General features: G+C 35.6%; 2 protein-coding genes across 5 annotated transcripts; one reads left to right on the top strand and one right to left on the bottom strand.

Moving 5' to 3' along the window:
- Positions 1-8624: 8624 nt before the first annotated feature.
- On the top strand, positions 8625-9611 carry LOC122028778 (RING-H2 finger protein ATL47-like). Of its 3 annotated transcripts, none has more exons than XM_042587665.1 (3): positions 8625-8907; positions 8994-9088; positions 9179-9611. In XM_042587665.1, exons 1-3 carry the CDS (start codon positions 8767-8769, stop codon positions 9489-9491), a joined length of 549 nt encoding a protein of 182 aa, XP_042443599.1. In that variant the 5' UTR covers positions 8625-8766; the 3' UTR covers positions 9492-9611. The 3 variants fall into 3 exon arrangements, with proteins under 3 accessions (XP_042443599.1, XP_042443598.1, XP_042443600.1); XM_042587664.1 differs by having other exon boundaries at positions 8626-8907; positions 8991-9088; XM_042587666.1 differs by having other exon boundaries at positions 8709-8926.
- A 2401-nt stretch (positions 9612-12012) lies between these two features.
- On the bottom strand, positions 12013-22047 carry LOC122028777 (uncharacterized protein DDB_G0271670-like). Of its 2 annotated transcripts, XM_042587663.1 has the most exons (7): positions 21793-22047; positions 19201-19369; positions 18446-19131; positions 17879-18031; positions 12938-13080; positions 12361-12471; positions 12013-12278 (listed from the first exon to the last, which is right to left on the bottom strand). In XM_042587663.1, the coding sequence occupies exons 1-7, from the start codon at positions 21922-21924 to the stop codon at positions 12212-12214; spliced, it is 1461 nt and encodes a 486-aa protein (XP_042443597.1). In that variant the 5' UTR covers positions 21925-22047; the 3' UTR covers positions 12013-12211. The 2 variants fall into 2 exon arrangements, with proteins under 2 accessions (XP_042443597.1, XP_042443596.1); XM_042587662.1 differs by having other exon boundaries at positions 18446-19369; positions 21793-22046.

A 22047-nucleotide genomic window follows, 5' to 3' on the forward strand; every position in this document is an offset into this window, starting at 1 on the left:
GCAAAGGGGTCGGCCCCTTAAGAGGATAATGTGACCGATCATTGCATGGTCACCAAGCAATAGACTGGCCCCCTTCTTGGACACCAAGATGGGCCTTTCTTTGGATGGACTTGAGGCTTTAATGAGGCTAAGACAGGGACCTAGAGGAGAAATTGCTTTTAGCCTTCCGATGAGCTTGAGTATCCCGTGTTCAACCCGAACACACCACTCAAGTTCATCGATAATAACTCATTCCACTAGAGAGTTATTATTGTACTACCGCACCAATCCCAAATTACATTATGGGCTCCTTCTTATTATGAGTGTGTTAGTCTCTCTGTGTTTAAGATAACGAATATCCACTAATTAAGTAAGTTACTAACAACTCACTTAATTAATATCTAGCTCCAAGAGTAGTACCACTCAACTTCATTGTCATGTCGGACTAAATCCACCTACAAGGTTTAACATGACAATCCTTATGAGCTCCTCTTGGGGGCATTCTCAATCTAGATAACTAGGACACAGATTCCTTCTATAAACAACAACACACACTATAAGTAATATCATTTCCCAACTTATCGGGTCTATTGATTTATCGAGCTAAATCTCACCTTTTGATAAGTTAAAGAAATAAACACTAAATATATGTGCTTATTTTTATATTAGGATTAAGAGCACACACTTCCATAATAACTAATGTCTAGTTCTTTTATTTAGTCAGTACAAAAAGAACTTACCTAAAATGGTCCTACTCAATACACTTAGAGTGTACCAGTGTAATTTATTAGTCAATATAAACTAATACTTAATTACACGACGACTATTCTAATGATTTGTTCCTTTCCATCTTAGTCGCGAGCAACTATTTATAATTTATAAAGAACCGACAACATGATCTTCTAAGTGTGACACCACACACCATGTTATCTACTATATAAATTAATTGAACAATTACATTTAACAAATAAATGTAGATATTGACCAATGTGATTCTTTTATTTCAAAAATAAATGTTTACAAAAGCTAGGCTTTTAGTATACATTCCAACACGGTGATGAACTCCTTAATCCTTGAGTGAAGATACGTAATTGTTTCGTCTTCTTCAAGTCGTAAGTTGGTCAGCTGGTTGCGAAGTAAGTCCCATCTCGCGAGCTTGGCTTTGGATGTCCCTTCGTGTAGCTCAAGGAACTTCTCCCAAAGCTCCTTTGCTGAGTTGTAGGTGTCAATCTGATTGACTTCTTGTAGCGGAAGGGCCCTCAGCAGATGGAACTCTGCTTTGCTGTTTATCATGTAGTCAGCCTGCTCTTTCTTTATCCAATGGTATTTTTCTTTGCCTTCCGGTGCTACAAAACCAAACTCCATTGTTAAAAGTAAATCGACATCAGTTTTGAAAAATACCTGCATTCGCTTTTTCTAACTAGCAACTCCCCCTCGAACTTTGGCAGGTATATGCTTGGTCCGGCCATCGTCTTTGCTTCAATCGACGGTTTGTCCTCCTGAAGTGTCCTGGCTCTGATACCACTTGTTGGGATCGTTGGTGGCCGGCTAGAAGGGGGGTTGAATAGCCCTGTACAATATTAAAACAAAATCCTTCTTGGACTTTAAAAGAACACTTGCCTAAATTAATTAAAGAATGAAACTAAAAAGATGAGGCTCACGGTTTTGACTTGGTTACAACCAGGGAGGTTGTTAATCCAAGGAATGGATCACACTAAGTATCTCCTTCAGGCGGAGAAGCCTCTTACAACAGTGAAAGTACAGAAATGAGAAGCTTAAACTAAAAGAAGAGCGCACAAGTGTTGTAATGTTAATTGCTTGTTGATTGAAAAGCTTCTAGACCAAGACTGTATTTATAGCCTTGGTCGGGGCACCTGGAGGGTTCCAGGCACCTGGAAGGGGATAAAACTTTATCCCCTTTGCAATAGATCACGGTCAAACGTGATCTGGTCAAAATCACATTTCGATGCGTCCGGAAGGGTTCAGGGCGCCCAGATTGATTCCGGACTCCCAGACCCTTAAAGTCAACATTGTTGACTTTTTACGGTCCGGGCTCTCTGCTCTGGTTCTACTTGCCTTGGTCTGGATCTTCTGCTCTGGCTCCGCTTGTTTGGATGATTTTGGCCAACCGAAATAAGGCTCACCCGAACTCAATATCGGCCTTCTCGAGAAACCTTCCGCTCCGGCTTCTCGTCCCTCAGAAACATCACGCGCTTCCTTCTCGTCTGCCCGCGTACTCTTCCGCAGCACCTCGTCCCTCAGACGCACCGAGCCAATCAACTCTCTCCCGTGTCGTCCTCGCTAGCTACGTCTTTTGATTGACTTCTTGTGTTCCTAAGCTCCTGCACACTTAGACACAAGGTTAAAACACCATAGGATCAAACCTAACTTGGTTGATCACATCAAAATAACCTTGGGGGTTCCAACATTACTGTCTTCTCTTACTCCGTTTTGCAGGAATATTATTATTATATCGAACTAACTATGTTTGTAGAAACTGAAGGGATGGGGCAATCGAACACAAGGTTCAATCGACCAAACCAAGCTGACATGGCATAGAGTTCAGGTCGCATATAATACATTTGGAATTTAGGTGGATCAGTTGACAGAACCTAGGTATTAGTCGACCAAACCTAATTTGGTAAACACAGTGGCAGATCTGATCTGGTAAAGTTGGAAAACATAGGGATCGATCGATCGATTAAGGTGATCAATCGACCGAACAATAAATGCATTAATGACATGAAATTGGATATCGACAAAGAAGGAAGGTTTCTTGATCAATCGACTGATAGGGAGATCAGTCGATCAAAAGGATCAGTCAACTGAATTACTTTTTCGATTGATTGAATGCTGCCTATAAATGAAGTCCTCGAGCATCGAGTCAGGAATAACTTTTTACTTTGGTTCAGTCTGTCTATATTGTGATGCGGTTGTTCGTGCAAGTGATGATACATCTGCTCCGAAAAGCTCTCCAACAACTTTACTAAATCTTCATACTTGTGTTGTTGGTAAATTCTTTTCATACTTGCATATTCATTGTATTCATACGTATGAACTTACTTCCTCTAGAAGAACTATTATTAGTAGATTTATCAATGAGTGCGGTTAAGGATCACGGGCTTTGGAGTAGTAGTCATGGGACTATGAACCAAGTAAAAATAAAGGTCTTCTTTATTTTTCGCTAGTATTTACTTTGAGCTATTTTTTACAAAAAGAAAATTTTTTTAACGAACGAGATTCATCCCCCTCTCTTCTATCATGATCCAACAGATATCAATGACAAAAGGAATGAGTTATATGAGATAATGGTCACAGACAAGTTAGGTTGGATCTCGATATTCTCGTCACTTAGATAACAATGATCATTGTTAAATGTCACTCATTGCTTATGTGTCTAAAATAATTTTAGAAATACTGTCAATGTTACAAGAACCTAATAGATCATACATAGAGAGCATATTAATCTAGAAATAGGTTTATTTTATAATTTTGAACTTTAAACTTATTGGATTAATAAGTTAATCTAATTAAATTTTTGACTTATTGGATTAATGAGTTAATCTAATTACATCTTAAAGACTTATTGGTTTAATGAGTTAATCCAATATTCTTGTTCTTTCTTTTAAGCTCATCCCAACTAGAAAGCCCACTACAAGAAACCCTAATGGTTAGGTTTTCTTTTTGATCTTCACCTTAAATAGTCATCCCTTTAAAAAGGGCAAGAAGGTGAAGAGTTAGCAAGAAGAGTTAGTTTTTTCTTTAATTGTCACCTTAAATAGTCATCTCTTTATTTCCACCTTAAATAATCATCTCTTTAAAAAGGGCAAGAAAGTAAAGAGTTAGGAAGAAAGTAAAGAGTTAGCTTCTTCTTATATTGTCACCTTAAATGGCCATCTCTAGCAAGAAAGAAAAGGTGTGTGAGACTCTTCAAATTTTTTAGTTTGTGGGGCGAATGAAGAATGTTCTCGTGTGGATACCATAGAGGTGCGGGCATTCTAATCACACTCAGATCGGTCGGACTAGCATTCTTCTAAGGGTTGTTCATACATCAAAGATAACAATCATATTCGCTAAAGTAGTTGTAAGAGTAGTTCTGCATTCGTATAGATCTCTAGAGGGATCAATTTTTACTGTGTTTTTAGTTTTGTTTTTTGCTATAGATCTTTACATTATATTAAGAGTAGTAATTTTTTCAACATGAAAGAGTTTTTTTTAGTCATAAAACATATAAATAATTTTAATTGATTGCTAGTAATCATCGATTAAAATATTTTTTAATGATTAAACAAATTTGATTTGTATTAAAAAATTATTGCTCTCAATGTAATGTGTCAAATTCATATTTGAAGATATGAATATAATTAAGAGAAGTATATGAATACATAGGACTTGGTTCCATATTATTCTAAACTTTCTAGGTCCATTATCTGATTTTGGCCAAATCCAAGCCAAAACTGACTAATGGATCTAGAGAGCTCGGAATGACATAAAATCAAATCCTATGTGTTTTTAGTTCTTCTGATTATATTCATAATATCAATTTAACATACTATATTGAGAGTAATAATTTTTTAAATATGATTGATTTGATTTGTGTTGAAAAAATCACTACTCTCAATATAGTGTGTCAAATTGATATTTGAGGGTATAAATATAATTAGGAGAACTTGACAAATACATATGACCTGATTTTATATTATTCCGAACTCTTTAGGTCTATCAATAGATTTTGGCCTAATTTTAGCCAAAATCAACAGATAGACCTAGTGAGTTCGAAATGACATAGAACCAAGTTTAATATATCTATTTAGTTCTCCTAATTATATTCATACCCTCAAATATTAATTTGACGCACGATATTGAGAGCAGTTATTTTTTGAATATAAATTAAATTTTTTTAATCTTTAAATAGAAATAATGTTAATTAGGAATTGATTAAAATTATTTTCTATTTAATAATTAAAAATTTTATTTCATATTGTAAAAATCACGGTTCTTAATCTAATGGATTAAATTGATGTTTGAGTGCATGAATATAATCAAAAGAACTAAACAAGCATATAAAACATAGTTTTATGATATTCCGAGTTTTTTAAGTTCATTAGCCAATTTTGATTTATCTAGTTCTCTTGATTATATTCACGTCCTCAAATATCAATTTGATCAATTATACTGTTCTGTAAAATACCGAAAAAGGACGAATAACCATAAGGGAATTTTCTAGAAATTTTTCGGAGCTCATATGACGAGTTTAAGGGGATCAATTATTAGGCCCCGGGAAAGCTTGTTTAGGCTACCTATTTAAACGAGGAAAAGTTTTAATTTTTATTTTATTTTCTTTTCTTTTCTTTTCCCTTTTAGTTTTCTTTTCTCTTCATCAACTCCCCCGACCCGCGCCGCTTCTTCTTCTCTTCCCCAACTGACGCGCCGATGCACCGACGCCACCACCGCTCATGACGCATCCTCTTCTCCCATGCATACAAAACCACCGGTCAATGTCTTCTCTTCCTTGTATCGCATTTTCCCTTTCTTTTCCGTGCCCTAGCCATCTTCTCGGTCGCGTCTCCTCCTCCTCTACTCATCGCCGCTGACCCTCGCGGTTCGACGTCGGCTGTTCGGGCCCTAGCATTGACGTCGTCGACTAGATCACCACTCGAGCGCCACTCGATCTCCTCGCGCCTCCACCGTTGCCACCCGATTGTCTGACGCAGGCCCTAGAGCTCAAGCCACCATCAGCCGAGACTTTCCTCTACCCTAGTGTTGGTAGCCCGGTCCACTCCCACCTCCGGCCACCACAAGAGCAAGCCAAGCAGTGCCGAGCCTTCATCTCGCGTCTCTGCTCGACACTGTCAAAGCCGTCATCGTCGTTCCCTAGTTTTCAATTGTCGTCGCACCTCTACACATCGTTGTCTCTGCTTGTGCTTGTACCGTCCCCAGCAGATCTACCTGTGATGTCTCCTTATCCTTTGACCCAACACCATCTCAGAGGCTTTCAGATATCAGCGGAGGGAAGTTACAGATTTGATTTGGGGTAAGACATGGTTGATATCAGATTGATAGGAATTGGAGTTGCATTTTCTGTATAGGTTGGTAGAGGTTGAGTTTTGATTTAGTTGTACTAACTAGGAGTGATTGTTTCTGGCAGTGAGATCCGTTTCCGATAGCAAGTTCTCTATGCTATGGATTTGTTGGGCTATCAAGAATTGCTGCTATAGAGAGGAGAAGGAATAGTAAGGTATTGAGACTTGGTTTAGTGGAGTGATATGGTTGATTTCTTCGGATTAGCAAATGGTTAATTACATGGTACCTAAATAAAAGGAGAAATGATTAGGGTTGCTTAATCTAATGGAATGATTAGGGTTAAAGCAATTAACCCTAGTTAACCGTTGGGTTTAATTTGGGTAGGCAAATGGCTATGTTGATTAGAGTTTCCCCTAAATTAGTCTTGGGGATTTTATTTAGCTATTTAATTCCTATGAATTTTAGCTAAATAAAAATATATATATTGATCTATGCAGGACTTTGATTCGGGATGAGCACTTCGACATTTCGATTGTTGAGCTCGATCTACATTGGAGGCAGGTACCTTGACTTATCTCTTTTGATATGTCATGTTGATATGCGTAGTAGGTTATAGCCTTTAGTAATAATTATATTTATCATTGCTTTGGTATGTCACTACATGATACTTGTTGCATGCTTTCATCTGTTCTGCATTTATGATTTATTATTACTATGATTATTTATGCTCATAGAGATAGTGACATATCATGCCTTGTGATACACCGGACTAGACATTTATCATATTTGACCCGTGTATCTAGATCTGCTTATTTGATCCATTCATTTTTTGTACATGTTTTATGGAGGTAGATATGGTTAGGACTTGCATGCTTAGTGTCTTGCACCATCTTGCATGATTGCATGCTGTGCGATTGATAGCTCCATTATTGTTGAGCTCAGTGCCAGTTACATGGATCTGCACACACAACCACTCATGGGTTAGTAGTATATCAGGCAGGGTGTGTGACAGTTTGCTCTGTCAATTCTTCGCTGGTCTACTCATGGGTAGCGTGACATAGCATGGTAGCACGTCAGGGATCCCTCCTCTGGACTGTCTCAGGGAGATGAGAGCATTGAGCTCCCCCACTTATGATTTGGGGTAGGAAGATAGGTGTACTCCGACAGTATCCTATCCACTCTGTCACTCATCAGGAGCAGTGACGGCAGAGTGCACAGTTGTCACAGCCCTGCCCACTTGGTCTCACCATCGTGTGTGAGATGGCTGACTGGTGTTAGGGGTGACCAGGACATGTCATTTGCATCATATGCATGACTGCATTTATTGTTTGTGTTTGCTGCATGTTGGATGGATGCATATGATTGACATGCATACAGGGACATGTTATTTTCGGTCTAACGACCTATTATCCTATTAGGAGGTCCTGGTGAGTACAACTCTCTCTTTTCTTTCAGTTTTGCATTGTTCACTATTTCAGGAGACTGTACGTATATTTATTATTGTTGGTTATTACTTACTATGCATGTCAACTTGGTATCCGCTGAGGATTTGACTCACTCCGTTAATATCTATTTCAGGTTGAGGCCGCCCCCACTTCGCGCCGCGACGGTTTTCTACTCTTTGAACTTTGGTTCCTTATTATATTTTTATATACTTGTGATGTAGGATTGTACTCGAGGATGTTTATCGAGTTTGGTCTACTGTATTTGTTTTTCGCTGCGTTGTTTTCTCAGTTGTGGTTTTAAGTTTTCCGTCGTAGTAGTGGAATAGGTGGTTTTCAAATATAAACTGCGTGGTTGTGTCAGTCAGAGGCTGAAATATATAAACTGTGTGATTGTTTAGTTATATTTTATTATTATTATTCTGACCATGTTGGCCGAGGTATATGTGGCCCAGAGGGTTTTGTAGTAAAGTCTCATATTGTCACCCGTACATGAGATATGTTGCCGAAATTTTTTCTGGCAGGGACTACCTGGGGCGTGACAATATTTTTGGTATCAGAGCAGATCTACGATGCCTGTCTGATGTGTTATGGATTTTCGAGTAATTTGATATCAATATTTTTGGTATCAGAATAGATTTATGATACTTGTTATTTTTTTCATTATGTTTTAAATTTTCGAATTAATTTGATACCAATATATTTAACACAAAATAAATTTTTTAATCGATGCACTAGAGATTTTTCTGTGCTGATGAGTACTATCCTAAATCAATTGTTATACTATGGTAATCAATTAGTAATAATAATAGAAATAAAAATAGTATTGAGTAGATGATTGGATAATTTTAAAATTAGGGTAGTGATTTATCTTTTAGATAATCTCGAAACTGAATTTACCAAATTTGAAAAGCTTTTGTTTCGGAAACAGTACTAGGATCAGGCTTACCAGTCCAATCGATCGACAATAAGATTAATTGTCGTCCGAATTCATAATTTTTTAAAACAAATAATGCTTCTCTCATATTTATTTTTGGACGCAATGTAAATGTTGTCACAGTAGACGTAGCTCTCGTGCCGGGAAACTTCGACGAAGGTCCCTCGGTTTTGTCCAGCTTCTCCGCCCTCCTCCATCATCATCATCCACACCATTCTGCGGTGCCCTGAACCCACCTCCGCCGTCTATTTATAATCCCTTCCTCGTAGGGACGATCGGCAGCTGTTCGATCATTTGCCCCGCCCCACTCAGCTTCTACTACAATAGGTAGCTGTCACAAAAATAATGGCAGGCATCTACACGACAACTTAGTCCTTAACTCCGATGGCCGGAATGCTCCCCGGCGTCGAATGCGCCCGCCGCCGGCGCTTTGGCAACTCCACCGAATCCTTCTCCGGCTCCAGGAGATCATTCTTTTGTCTCTACACGACCTCGCATGAGATGCATCACGGCAGAACCTCCATGGTACAATATTAATTTAACCGTACGTATATCAACCTTTCACTTAGTTAAACTCGGTCATCGCCCCCAAATTGCTAAATTATCAGCAGAGAAGTGTCTTGAGCAAGGAAAGCAGTCACGAAGCACTCGGAACCGTTGCCAGGGAGGCCAGGGAGAGATTGGATGCAAAACTTAAGACCCAAAGGTGTACAACTTAACTACAATTAATATATATCCTACTCGCAATTCTCATTCATGAGGTGGAATAATTAATTTAGTCAATGCCTTATTGCAGGCCAAATGGCTCAGGAAGCGTGAAGGTGAGGGAGCAGGAAGAACAATTAGTAGTGAAGAATCTGATGGACAGTGGTGTGCAGAGGGAGGTGTTCTGTGGAACGAAGAGCAGGAGGAGGTGGTTTAAGTGGAGCAAGTTGGGGTGGGAGGCAGCAGAGCCAGCGGATTGCGCCGTGTGCTTGGAAGATTTCAAGGCAGGGGATGTTCTGGTTCACTTGCTGTGCGATCACAGGTTCCACTGCGACTGCGTGCTGCCGTGGCTGGAAACCAGCTCCCAGTGTCCATGTTGCAGGACGTCAGTCTTCTCTGTTTGATAGTTAACTGGTTATGTGAGTCAGCTTGAGCATGGATGGTGAAACTGGTGAAGAAATTGAAGAATTGTTAAGATGTTTAATTGGTTATAATTATGAAAGAACTAACAGAATTAATGTGTTCGATGGTTGGGCAAAAGGATGGAAAACTGAAGAGAACTTGCAGTCTCTTTGAGGAATCCTACAATCTAGATGCTAAAGAATTAAGCAAACTAATAGTTAATGTCTATTTTTGAATAGTCATGAGCTGAATGATTAATAGTTAATGATTATTTTAGAATAATTAATTGAATATTCATGCCGTTATCCGATGTACAGAAACAAACAAGAAGATTATGATGGCACTCGGCTGTTCTTTCAGGCACTAAATAGGTTTTGTGGCTTTCTCTATTTGTAACAGATATCTATTATTATTATTTTTAGTTGACATTAAATATTTAACTTATGTCGATTAATTTTAAAAGAGATCAACCAGTTCCATAAAAATTTCCTACCGATAATAAGTCAGAAATAGAAAGCGCTGACATCAATTCAGCGTTAGTAGATCAAACACTCATTAACAAAATTTATCTGTTATTTATTAAAATTAACATTCCATTCGATTGTTAGATGTCTAAAAAAAAAAAAAAAAAAATTTAAAATATGTGCTGCCAAAACATTGTCCCGGGAGCTATTTGTCACATACACTTAGGTGAGTGGGAGTGGCAGAGGTCTTCATTAGCTTCTAGTCAGACACTTAGGTGAGTGGGAGTGGCAGAGGTCTTCATTTACTAAAGTTTTTCACTAAGTGTATGTGAGTGGGAGTCACATACACTTAGGTGAGTGGGAGTGGCAGAGGTCTTCATTAGCTTCTAGTCAGACAAAATTGTTGCTGTTGCTAATTATTCATTTTGCAGATTTTTTAGTTTTTCACTAAAGATTTATCTCTTGTAAAATATCTTCAAGCCTTAAAATATCTTCAAGCCTTATCTCTTGTAAAATTGTTGAAGTTATACTAATTTAATTCGAAAAAACTTTGCTAATTGTAATTCCAACAGATGGTTCGTGCCCTTATTTTATTTGTGAAGAGTTTCTTTTTCCATTTTAAATAAAAATTTATTTATCGTTAATCTTTTAATATTATTCACCTTTAGCAAATTTAACGGTGTCAAAAAAATATAATGTTAATTATTATTATTACTATTATTTTAAAAAAGCTTTACATTTATTAATCTTTTAAAGAAGATAAAGATCGATTTAGTAAAGGTCTCTATTAATTTATTTAATTACATTTCTTTTTTTTTTGTAAATAATAATAAATTTTCTTATAAAATTAAATAGACATTCAACTCTTATTTTTAAAACTTTTTAGCCATTTTTACCAACAAGCTTAACTAATTAAAATTATTAATTTTACATTTCAGTATGTTTTTAACAAAAATTATTTATAAAATTAAAATAAAATTTACCTTCTGTTTTTTTGTTTTTTTATAAAAAAAATAGTCATTCAAGCTATTTTTCCCAACAGAAAATAAGCTGTTTTCAATAATAGTATTTTGATTTAGAGGAATCTTAACTTGGACATTGCCTTTGAAATTTAGCACCTCTGATTGGATATTTCCTACCAACATTTGGCCAATTGCTAAAAGAAAGTTAACAATATTTTAAAAATTAAAAAAGCTACCACATATCTCGATGATTCTCAGGAACACAAACTCTATGAGGGATGGAAAGCTCTCCTGGACCATGACTAATTAATAAAACGTTGGTATAAAGCTTGAGATAGGACGGCCAAACAAGATTTTTCATAGAAAATATTTTGAAGGTTTCTCAATAGAAAACCTAAAGGTCTTCTACACGAAATTGCACAGGATATTGAATACTGAATACTATTATAATCACTCGTCCTTGAAAATTTTGACTATTAGTAGATGGACGGGCACAAAGGAATAATGGTGAGGCCTCTTGTTGTGGCATCCCAACGGAAGCAATAAAAGCTTATATCCCATTCTAAATTGACAAGCATAGACTTCAGAGTCCAAGGCTAATTATTGAGATTTTGAAACAAGTATACTTAACCTAAATGACCAAATGATTACAGCAGGGCTGGATTCAACTTGCGTAAAGCATCCAAAGTGGTGTTGGAGACTGCAATCCCATGTATGCAGAAAATTAGCTTTGTGGTGAATAAAAACAAGAGGGTAAGTTTCTGGTTGCCACAATTACAGAAACCTTAAAACAAAAAGACAAAAAAAAAGAAAAGAAAAGGCTTTGTGATGAATAAAAACAAGCTGGTAAGTTTCTGGTTGCCACAATTACAGGACAGGAAAGACAAGTTATTTTCTGATATAGTTCAGGGAGTAGAAATGTTTTATATTCGGCTAAGCAAGATTGAGTAATGAACCATGAACTTGTAGAGGATGACTCAATTAGTATCTTTCAAACTTATCCCAGAAATATTCTCCTTTTCTTTTCTCAGAGAAGACACAAGGATGACCATTATGCTGATTTTGAAGAAATCAAGCAATGATGGGCGAGAGGAACAAACTGTGCAACAGAAAATATGGGACTAGAATATTTCAAGATATCCTACAGCACTGGCATATTCTACAACAATCACTTTATAGTTTTACCAAAAAAAAAAAATACCTTCCCTTTTTCTAAGACGTGGACAATTCTCACCATATTATTCAACGAGTCACAGGTACCTGGCATATTGATACCTATCGTTGAACATGAGATTTTCACTGATTAGGGACTGAACTTGGAGAAACACCTTCACCGACATCTCTACGGCACAGAGGGCACACCCTGTAAGCACCAATAAAGTAGCTAAAAATTAAAACAAGAACACAAGGCCTATTCACAAATAGCAGGAAATAAATATACATACCGATGAATCTCTTTCAGCCACTTATCAACACAGATCATGTGATATTCATGGTGACAGGGAAGAATTCTTATGGCATCCCCATTCTCATAATCGGCCAGACAAATGTAGCATCTGAATGGAAGAGAATTTCCATAATAAATGCGACTGACTAAATGAAGTCCAATTAAGGATTAAAAAAACACAGCAATAAAAATTCCAATGGGAAATTTTTTGGGGGTTTCTGGAGAAGCGTGCTTTATTCTATATGAGTCTACTTTCTGATGGAAATGATAAATTTTAGTTTAATTTAGAGAGAAACAGCAATAAATTCTCTTTTGTTGTCATCCAAAGAACCACCTCTAAACCATATTGGTAAAAATTTCATGGAACAGTACCCTTGCAATACTAGTTTTACTACCGAAATGAATCTTTATTTGGAACACGATTGCCTAACACTCAAATGATATTTTATAATTATGACTTGACTAAAAGATAATACATATTTATTCAGTTCAACAAGCTATTTATTCGTAATTTTATTTTACAGCAGCCAAATTCATGAGAATAATCTGGGAAGAAACCTGACTAAAGTGCTTACTGTTCGACATTATCAATGCTTAATGCAGTTTCAACTTTTTTGTGAATCTTTGTTGGCAAAGAGCTGACAACAGATTCCGGAGCAGTGACCGAAGCAAATGAATGTGGAAGGGATCCACGTTGGCGATGAATCTCATCCAATACCTGCACAGTAATAACATCCCCATGCATATAAATTCATTGAAAGAAGAGGCACTGAAGTAGTTAATCACTGTAGTTGTACCACATTTTTTTTATTTTATTAGTATAGTATTTTTATCTGTTAGTTACTTGGAGATCAAATATAGGTTGAGCATAACAATATGGTAAAAGAGCTTAAAGACAATGAACTATTCTCAAACTTGACTAGGAAGTACAAGCTGAACAGCAAGTTCCAGTGAGTTGAACTCAGTTTAGCCAGCTTTGACTGATAAGGGCAGGTTGAAATTAATTTTTGGCAAAAAGAATCATGGATTAATTTATTGTTGGGAAACTATTAGTAAACTTATCCCGCAGCCCATCCCAGCTTACCACACCACAAAAATGAAGAATCTGATTATCAGAATCTTCATCCAAGTAATTTCCCTACTCATGTGTACTCATGCTCAAATCATCCCGGATGGGGAAAAAATGGATTCCACCAATCCTTGTGTTGATCAGATAGCTATACCAGACCATGAAAAAGTCAAGGAAAATTCACATAAAAATTGCCCCTGCTGGTCAGGTCCAGTGCGATTCATATGCATCAAATTAGCTCCCAATTAATAGAAAGGAGTGGCAAATGATCCTGAAAGTGTAATATTCTTTTCTAATATAAATTCTAGCGGTCCGTATATTCTATAGAGGCAGATTTTTCTAAAAAAATATTTATTCTTTATTGAAATGTGGTAAAAGGAAAAACAATAGACAAGAAGAAAGCACCTAAATGACAACAAGGAACAGAGAAGAGAAGATTAGTTCATTAAAAATATTTGCTTAAGTATTTAAAACAATGCCAAAACAATTCTGATGAAATTGGAAATAACTATAATGGTTTACGAGCCTTAAATTAGCCACATGACCATTTCACCAAACACTACTGCATTAAATTGCTTATTGGTAAGCAACTTCCAGCATATAGAATTAGCTAAGCATGCAAGCACAACTGCAGAAGATTCCTGCAACAAGCAATTGAGTATTGTGTGGAATTATCACGCGAGTTTGCATCTTTATGAAATATTATCAAACTACTACAATGTCTGACTCTATAAAAATTTACCATTGTTGATATGATATAACACTACAAGAAAACAGGGTTCAGAAACAAATGTCTGAAACAAAATTAAAATCTGTTTCAGATTTTGATAAATTAGAAACAAATTTGTTACGGAATTACTAATCCGTTTTAGTTAAATAAAATATAATATATGAAAAAAAATTGAGACGTAATTTAAAATGAATCAGAATCGAATTTATAAATAAATTTTTATAAACAAAAATAAATACGGATTAGAAATAGAATCTAATATGAAGTTATATTTGTCAAAAAATCTGTTTAAAAAATTTTAAAGGGAAAAAAATGGTTTTAAATTTCTCTAAATTAAAAAAATATTAAGACAATTATAAATTTATTTTATTTTAATAAAATAAAACATCCAAGATAATTTAAAATCCTATTCTAATTAATTCTCTCATTCATGTATATTTTTTTGAGGAGAGGGATAGCAACGAATATCAGGTAACCCTAATTTATTTTTCTCCTCCTTCCTTCTCCCTCTCTCGCCTCGAGGCCTTCATTTGCCTCTGCCATCGCCGCGATGCACCTCTCCTAGCTCACCGTCAGCGTTGGCTCCTCTATCTAGTAGGCGCATGCATGACATGGCCAACCTCCTCCTTGGGGCGAATTGGGGCCCTAACGGCCAATACTCTATAGGTAAAATCGTCACCTTTTACGCACCCTCGCTCTTTAATGTTTGACCATGCCTTACTGAAGGTTGTCGTGCCCTTATGCCCAACCCCTTGATTGTGAAACTCGAGTTGCTTTAATTCACCATACTCGTGATATGAGAAATTGAAGTTGAATATGTTAGTTAGGCAATATTTAATTTAGTTTTTTCTAATTTCAAGTAGGTAATCCACTACTTTCCTTTCTTCCATGTATTATGGTCTCTTCAGCTTTGTTGTTTGATATTAAGAACTATTACAAAATAATCCATCCTGATTCAAGTAGCAGAAGGAATTTTCTGACCATTTTACTAAGATTAGTTAAGTTCTTGTAGGGTAACTTGCGAAAACATGCTGATTCTAATTTGTTTGTTTCCTTTCTTTCCCTTTGGAGATTCCACCACCTAACTTGGTTCTGCTTATATGGCTGCAATTTGATATATTCATGCACCAACTATTTTCAGCAAAGTAATGGTGTTTATACAGTAGGTGATTTTATGACCAAAAAGGAAGATCTTCATAATGTGAAGCCTAACACTTCGGTGGATAAAGGTACTAACAGTATCACTATTTTTTGTTTATTCATTTGTATGTTTATTTTTCTTGTTCTTCTTCTTGAGTCCTACACTAATTGCATAGTTTACCCATCTATTGTTAAAAGCACTGCAGATGTTAACGGAGAACAGGTTTACAGGATTTTCTCTGATTAATGATGATTAGAAGTTGGTATGTTCTTTCTTCACCATATATAATTTCAATGCTTGTTGAAGCTGGTGCTTGTTTGCCATAGTTGTATGATAGTATCTCCAAGTCACCAAAATCATCTTCCTAAGGGTACGGAAATATGCTAATTCTTTAGTTAATCTTTAATCCATAGTTTTTATGTGTTTCGAATAACTAGACATATTTATATAAATTTTGTTGATACTTCGTAGAAAGTGATATGCATTAATGATTTAGTTAGAGATTCTCTGTACTATGTGACCTTTTGAGATGGTAAAGTGATCATTTTAGTTCCTTTATTTAAATTTTCATGAAATAGCTGATATGCCTCCTCAGAATTTGGAGTTGCTTTAATTGCTCTCCAATAACAGCAAAGGAATAGTGGTTGGTCTTTGGTTCAATTTTTTAAGGACTACTCTGCTATAGGAAAATTTTTCACGTGCTTAGCAACTTGCATATACGATTGAGTAGAAAAATTTAGGGCGAGAAATGGATGAATTAGAGGTTTTTGAATGAGTGCATAAGGGGAAGCAAGATATCGAAGAGCTCATGGATAACAAATAGGCCCGAGTTAATGTAACTCAAAATAAATAATTGTTGATTAATTTTTTTATTATATCGTATTGACATCTCACTTGTTTGTTTTTATATTTATTAGACTAATATAAGATTATAATATATACAGGAACAATATAGAGAGACAAAATGTTGATGATCACTCTACTCATCCTTCATTCAATCACAAATCATGGTGTGATATGGTAGGAAGGGGAGGGTGTATGGATTTGGACGCAATCAACACTTTGAAAGATCATACAATGAAAGTTCCAACGAAATGTGCTCCGAGAAGAATAAAGAATTATCACAAGAAATTAAAGACATAAGTGCTACTAGCAAGAGGATGGAGGAAGAAATTATTGAAAGCCAAAACAATTGGAACTCTATCACAAAAATAGGCAGAGGGAAGAAAAGCTTATCAAGAAAGGTAGGTACAAAGAAAAAAATCTCAAGGAGATGATTAAAGAGATGAGATATATAAATCATTTGTATCAAGGAAGATCTAATTCCCATGAGTGTTGTGATAGATGAAATAAAGATTAAAGTATTGTAGTTGGATCTAAAATTTATCATTTTCTAACAATTTGATTAATGGTGAAATTTATTTGGATGATGTGAATATTTATTTATCTCAATATTAATTCTATGATACTTTTGGATTAGAAATTAGTTGCTTTAAATATTTTTATTTTATTTGAAATGTGTGGGTGTGTAAAGTAATTGTAAATAAGAATATGGAAATATAATATAATAACAAATTAGTGATAAATTTAAAAATGAAATCATATATGGATATATAAATAAAATTATAAACGGATTTATAAACAGATTAAAATTATATTTGATGTGTTATTTGAGACAGAATAATGATGGATTTAAAACAAAATTTAAAGATAGAATCTGTATTTGAAACTAATTTCATTTGGTCAATTTAAAAACCAATTTATAAATGGTTTTCTAATCCGTTTCTAAATTAGAGACAGAATATTTCCGTCTCCTAAATTAGCAACGGGACTTTCAATAATGGATTTGAGAGACAGAATTATCCGTTTCAAACTTTCTTTAGAGACGGAAAAATGGCTTTCTATTTTTATCTCTAAAGCCTTGTTTTCTTGTAGGATATCAGCTTCTATAACTGGCAAAGAAGGGCTACCAGACTAAGAATATACACCTTATATGCTAAAACATAATCAAGGAAACTTTAGTTTTCATCATAGATGGCGAACTTTTAGTTGAACAGAATCTGTTCAATATCAAAGCATTCACCAACATGTATATAACTGATTTTGATCAAAGATTGTTAAATATATAATATAAGATGCAAATATTGAGGAAATTTCTTGTGGTATAAACTAATTAACTTATATCCTTAATCACATTTATAATATAGAACTCAATATTCTAATATATGTGTAATGTTTTGTAGAAACCTATCTCTATCAAAGAACAGTTTGGTCAGTTCCAACAGTCTTATCTTAAAGTAAATGGAAGAAGAGTCATTCACTTCTTAATCTTATCCTCTTCAAACTAAACCATAACTGTCAATTGCAGAAGAAAGTCTAACCAATAGAACAAAGTTTCAAAGTCTCACTTTTGTTTCAAGCTTTTGGATTGACCAGCAGATTTTCACACCTCTATATCTGAACTCGACCATATCACATGTTAATCCACTAACAATGATTTCAACCAAAAATTAAATACACATGGGGCTAGCTTATGAACAGATATGAGCATCAACAATAATAGCAAAAATACCCACCTCAAATAAGGCTTCAGCTAATACAAAAATTCTTGTTATGCTTGACACCTCAGTCACTAACAGTGTGCAAGAGCATGCCCCATCATTGTGCAAACCAGATGGGCATCTTTGTCCATCATTATTACTTAAGCCAGAGCGAAGCCGCTCCCTTATCTGTACCAAAATGAATGCAACATCAACAAGCAAAAATTTATCTACATGCTACGACTAATGCCAATGATATTTTGAGTAAGAAAAAAATGTATGATAGTATTTGAATGATATAAGGTATTGCATATGCATCATCCATCATAAATGTGCATGTTATTGCCAAACAAGTATAATAGCAAAAACAGAACAGTAAAAACAATATACTCAACAAATTTTAAAAAATAATAATAATAAACAATATTATTCATGTAATTCTCATAAAGCAGATGTTATCAATAATTTAATCAAACATGAGGTCATGCTATCATGGAAATAAAGGAGCTAGTGTGATGTCAAGAGCCATGAATAACAAAAATTACAATATGAAATTAAATTATTAATATATGAGAAAATAAAATAGATGGGAAAAAAGATCACCTCAGATCTTGAATGCCAACTAACTCCATTTAAACCATGGCGTCTACGGCGTAGGTATATTGAATCATCATCATCCCTATCTCTAAAAGCACGATCACCAATGTCTAGTAGCCACCTATCTTGATATCCTAGATCACTATTTTCTGGAGATGAAAATAATGGCGTCGAGTCAAGAGTTCTATAACTCTGTCTAGAGAAGGCATCCCAGAAAAGCCTTCTAGTGTTCCTTCGCGATTCACTACTGCTTCTCTCTCCAGGATTGCTGGAAACATCAGAGGAGAGGCTGACCAAATCAACCTGAAGGACACTTCCAGTTCTCTCCTCACTTGATCTTGTTGATGTTGGGGCATCTGAGCCGAGAGAAGATGCAACAAGTAAATCTTCAGCTGGAAAAATTGTTGTGGATACACTTGGAAGAGTAGGAACATGGTCTGTATCACTAGTAGGGATGCTCACAGACTCATAAGGATTAGCTAAAATCTCGTTTGCACTCAAATCCAAAGGTTGGAGTTGATTTGTGCTACTTGCGAAGCTTAGCAAACTAAAGGAATCGTGTTGACTTGTGCAATTAGCAACCTTGCACAATGGAGATACAGTATCAGTACTCTCATGTTGGATAGAGGCACTTGGTAGATCAGAAACCGTCCCGGAATGATATATTTGCCCATAAAAGTTCTCCAAGTTATCTGAATTGGCACCATTATTAGTTTGATGAGACAAATTGTCAACACTAGTGGAGCTAGAAGAATTTGCACCATTATTGGTTTGACTAGACAAATTGTCAACACTGGTGGAGCTAGAAGACCTGTTTCCTTGGGTAATGTCTAGAGGCGACTCCTTGACTGAGATTTGGATATTAGAAGATATCAGAGAACCACTGAGTGTTGCTTGGATGATTGATTTCTCTGTGGGTTTATGTTCAATCTGCCAACCACAATGCATAATCATAAAAAGAATTAATGTAAATACAGAATTTTTTTTTTTTTAAATTTAAAATTTCTAAGAGTTCTTAGGAAACACCAAAAATGGAACCAAAGCATTAGGCAAAAATAGAGAAATAAACTAATTTAGACTAAAACTCAAAGACACAAATATTATTAGGCAAAATTTTATACGAATGAGGGGAATCCTTTAGGGAATTCCAACACAAAAATGCAAATAAACTAAAATCAATCAAGGTAAGAGATAATTCTACACCTAAAAGGGCTCTAACTAAGTTAGGAAAAAGACAAATTATACACTAGGAAATGAATTAAATTAACTCAAAATTCTACCAAATTTTTCCTACAGATCAAAAGAATATAATTAACAGCTTTGGAACTTCCTTTAAGGGTTTCTTCTCCTAAAGAGATATTAATACAACTCTTAGAAATCTTACAACAAAATCAATTTCCTTTTTGTACTGCTGATTCCTCCTGGAAAAAAGGGGTTGGTACCTTCTAGGCATCAATATGGACAAAAATTGTTTATCTAGGATGAGGTGATGCGCTTTGGGAAGTGATCTGACTGGAGAGAAGTATTATAAGACCAACAGAACAGGAATCAGGTGCTCTGCAAATAGGCATCGAACCTAGCATGGATGGAGTTTGTCAGAAATGCTGCAGCTCGCTGGTTTGCGGCGAAAGTTGTTGGTGATGCAGTAGCATCAATCTGGGTTGGTGGGTATTTAATGGAGGCATTAAAATGACGTGGACATGTAGGGAAGGGGAGTGAGGGGCATAAATCAAATTGTACTTGTATAGAAAGCAATCTTCGATTCATGAGAATTAGAATGCCCCATCTAAATAATTCTTTTCACACATCTTCATCAATAATAAGATTACTTTGTGATTTTAAATGACAAGCATGATTTGCCAACAACAAGCTCACTGGAGCCTCAAAGGAATTCTAGCAAAGTGTTCAAAACAACCACTAAAAAATCTATAGCACAATGGCCTTGGTGGAACCATTATCGATTTACTAGTGGGTTTAGGCTGGAAATTGAAAGAGTAAGTAACTGTTTTCATCTACTTCAATACAAGGAGCCTATAATGCTCTAATAAACAAATATTATCTTGAGCAAAAGAAATTTTGTTACAAACATGCATGAACTAAAGTTGAAAAAAAATATCTAAAAATAGAATTGAATTTAACAACAATATTCAAAGTTTCTACTTCACCCAAAATGATTTTGTTACTGCTTGAAGGATATGTATCTCACAAAATTTCACCCAAGATGGTTCTCAATATAGGTATAAAAGATCCAGAGTTCATGCATAATTTTCCTACTTTAACAAATAAAGCAACTAAAGATGACAATGCAATTCTTTCACAATTCTCAGGCATAATCTATTTATAGAAGACTCCATAAACAAACGTGAATCAACAAATGTGTTTGACTAGGTGTTCTTGATTGTTTATAATACGCAAAACACATATCACATTCAAACAACCAATCCATTTAATGACAACATTCATAAGCATTTATATAAATCACTATATTAAAACCTCGAGATTGTTTCTAACTCATCCTAAAACATATATATGCCAAAGTAAGAACTCAAAAATGTGTCTATTCTTATGCAAATTTGATGTTTGTAGCTTAAGGAATTATTGATTATATTGTAGCTACACTAAAATTTGGAGGAAACCAAAATCCTAAAGCAATATCAAACATTTTTTATCTAGATCAAATAACTAGTTAAGTAAGTCTCTCTTTCATTTTCTCAAAAGATTAAATTGGATTGATAAATTGTGCAGAATGTCAAATTAAAAGGTTAACAAAGTTATAAGATCTTTTAATTACTGCATGGAAACTCCGACGTCCTCTGAATAATCAGACTGTACTTGGGAGTATATTGTGTGTAACCACATAGCATCTGCAATTTCATGTGCTTCCTTGGATGATAAAATGTAACTCACAAGAGCCTCTTTTTCATTCCAAGACAACTGCTGTCATCAGATGCTCCAAATCGTACTCATCCAATTACATCTAAAAGGCTTTCATCATTCAGTACATTTCATCACCTTACACGGCATAGAAGCCCTTATTTAATAAAATTGAAGAACCTAGAATCATGACGAAATCACAATATCATCGTCGCGACGTAAGGTCCAATTTTGAGGAGCTAATCCATTAAACGGATCTAAATTGATTACCAATTTCACATCATTACGAAAATCAGAAAAACCACTTGAGATAAAGAAGAAAAAAAATACATCACCTGAAAATGAACTAGAAAAGAGCGCGAAAAGCAAGCAACCTTACGCCAAACGCGAAAACAAGTCGTTCACCAGTAAATAGGCACCGTAACTGAAGAAAACGAAAAACAAGGGCTGAAGTCTCAGCCCGATCATCGATTTAGGACCTGAGGAGGGTCGGAGCAGGAGGCTGCCGCCGCGGCTCCGCCGCAGAGGAAAGCAGCAATTCCAACCCTCGGTTGGCCTTCCGGGCGGTGCCGCGTAAATCGAGAGTCCAGGCGACTGCTCCCGGAGCCCATTTCTCGATTCAAAAGGTTGGGACGAGAGAAGACGACGGAATCAGAACAAGACGCCGGCGAGGTTTAGCCCCTTCTTATTGTTAACCTGAAAAGGGGGGAAATATAATTAAATAGAGGAATAAA

This window comes from Zingiber officinale, chromosome 10B (assembly GCF_018446385.1).
Source record: "Zingiber officinale cultivar Zhangliang chromosome 10B, Zo_v1.1, whole genome shotgun sequence".
Taxonomy (NCBI): Eukaryota; Viridiplantae; Streptophyta; class Magnoliopsida; order Zingiberales; family Zingiberaceae; genus Zingiber; species Zingiber officinale.

Coding starts and splice junctions, on each gene's coding strand:
- LOC122028777 (XM_042587662.1), bottom strand. CDS start 21,924: ATGGGCTCCGGGAGCAGTCGCCTGGACTCTCGATTTACGCGGCACCGC. Junction 19,370..21,792: donor CCTGCTCCGACCCTCCTCAG/GTCCTAAATCGA, acceptor TGTGGTTGGCAG/ATTGAACATAAACCCACAGA. Junction 18,032..18,445: donor GTTGGCATTCAAGATCTGAG/GTGATCTTTTTT, acceptor ATTTTGGTACAG/ATAAGGGAGCGGCTTCGCTC.
- LOC122028778 (XM_042587664.1), top strand. CDS start 8,767: ATGGCCGGAATGCTCCCCGGCGTCGAATGCGCCCGCCGCCGGCGCTTT. Junction 8,908..8,990: donor ATCACGGCAGAACCTCCATG/GTACAATATTAA, acceptor CTAAATTATCAG/CAGAGAAGTGTCTTGAGCAA. Junction 9,089..9,178: donor GCAAAACTTAAGACCCAAAG/GTGTACAACTTA, acceptor GCCTTATTGCAG/GCCAAATGGCTCAGGAAGCG.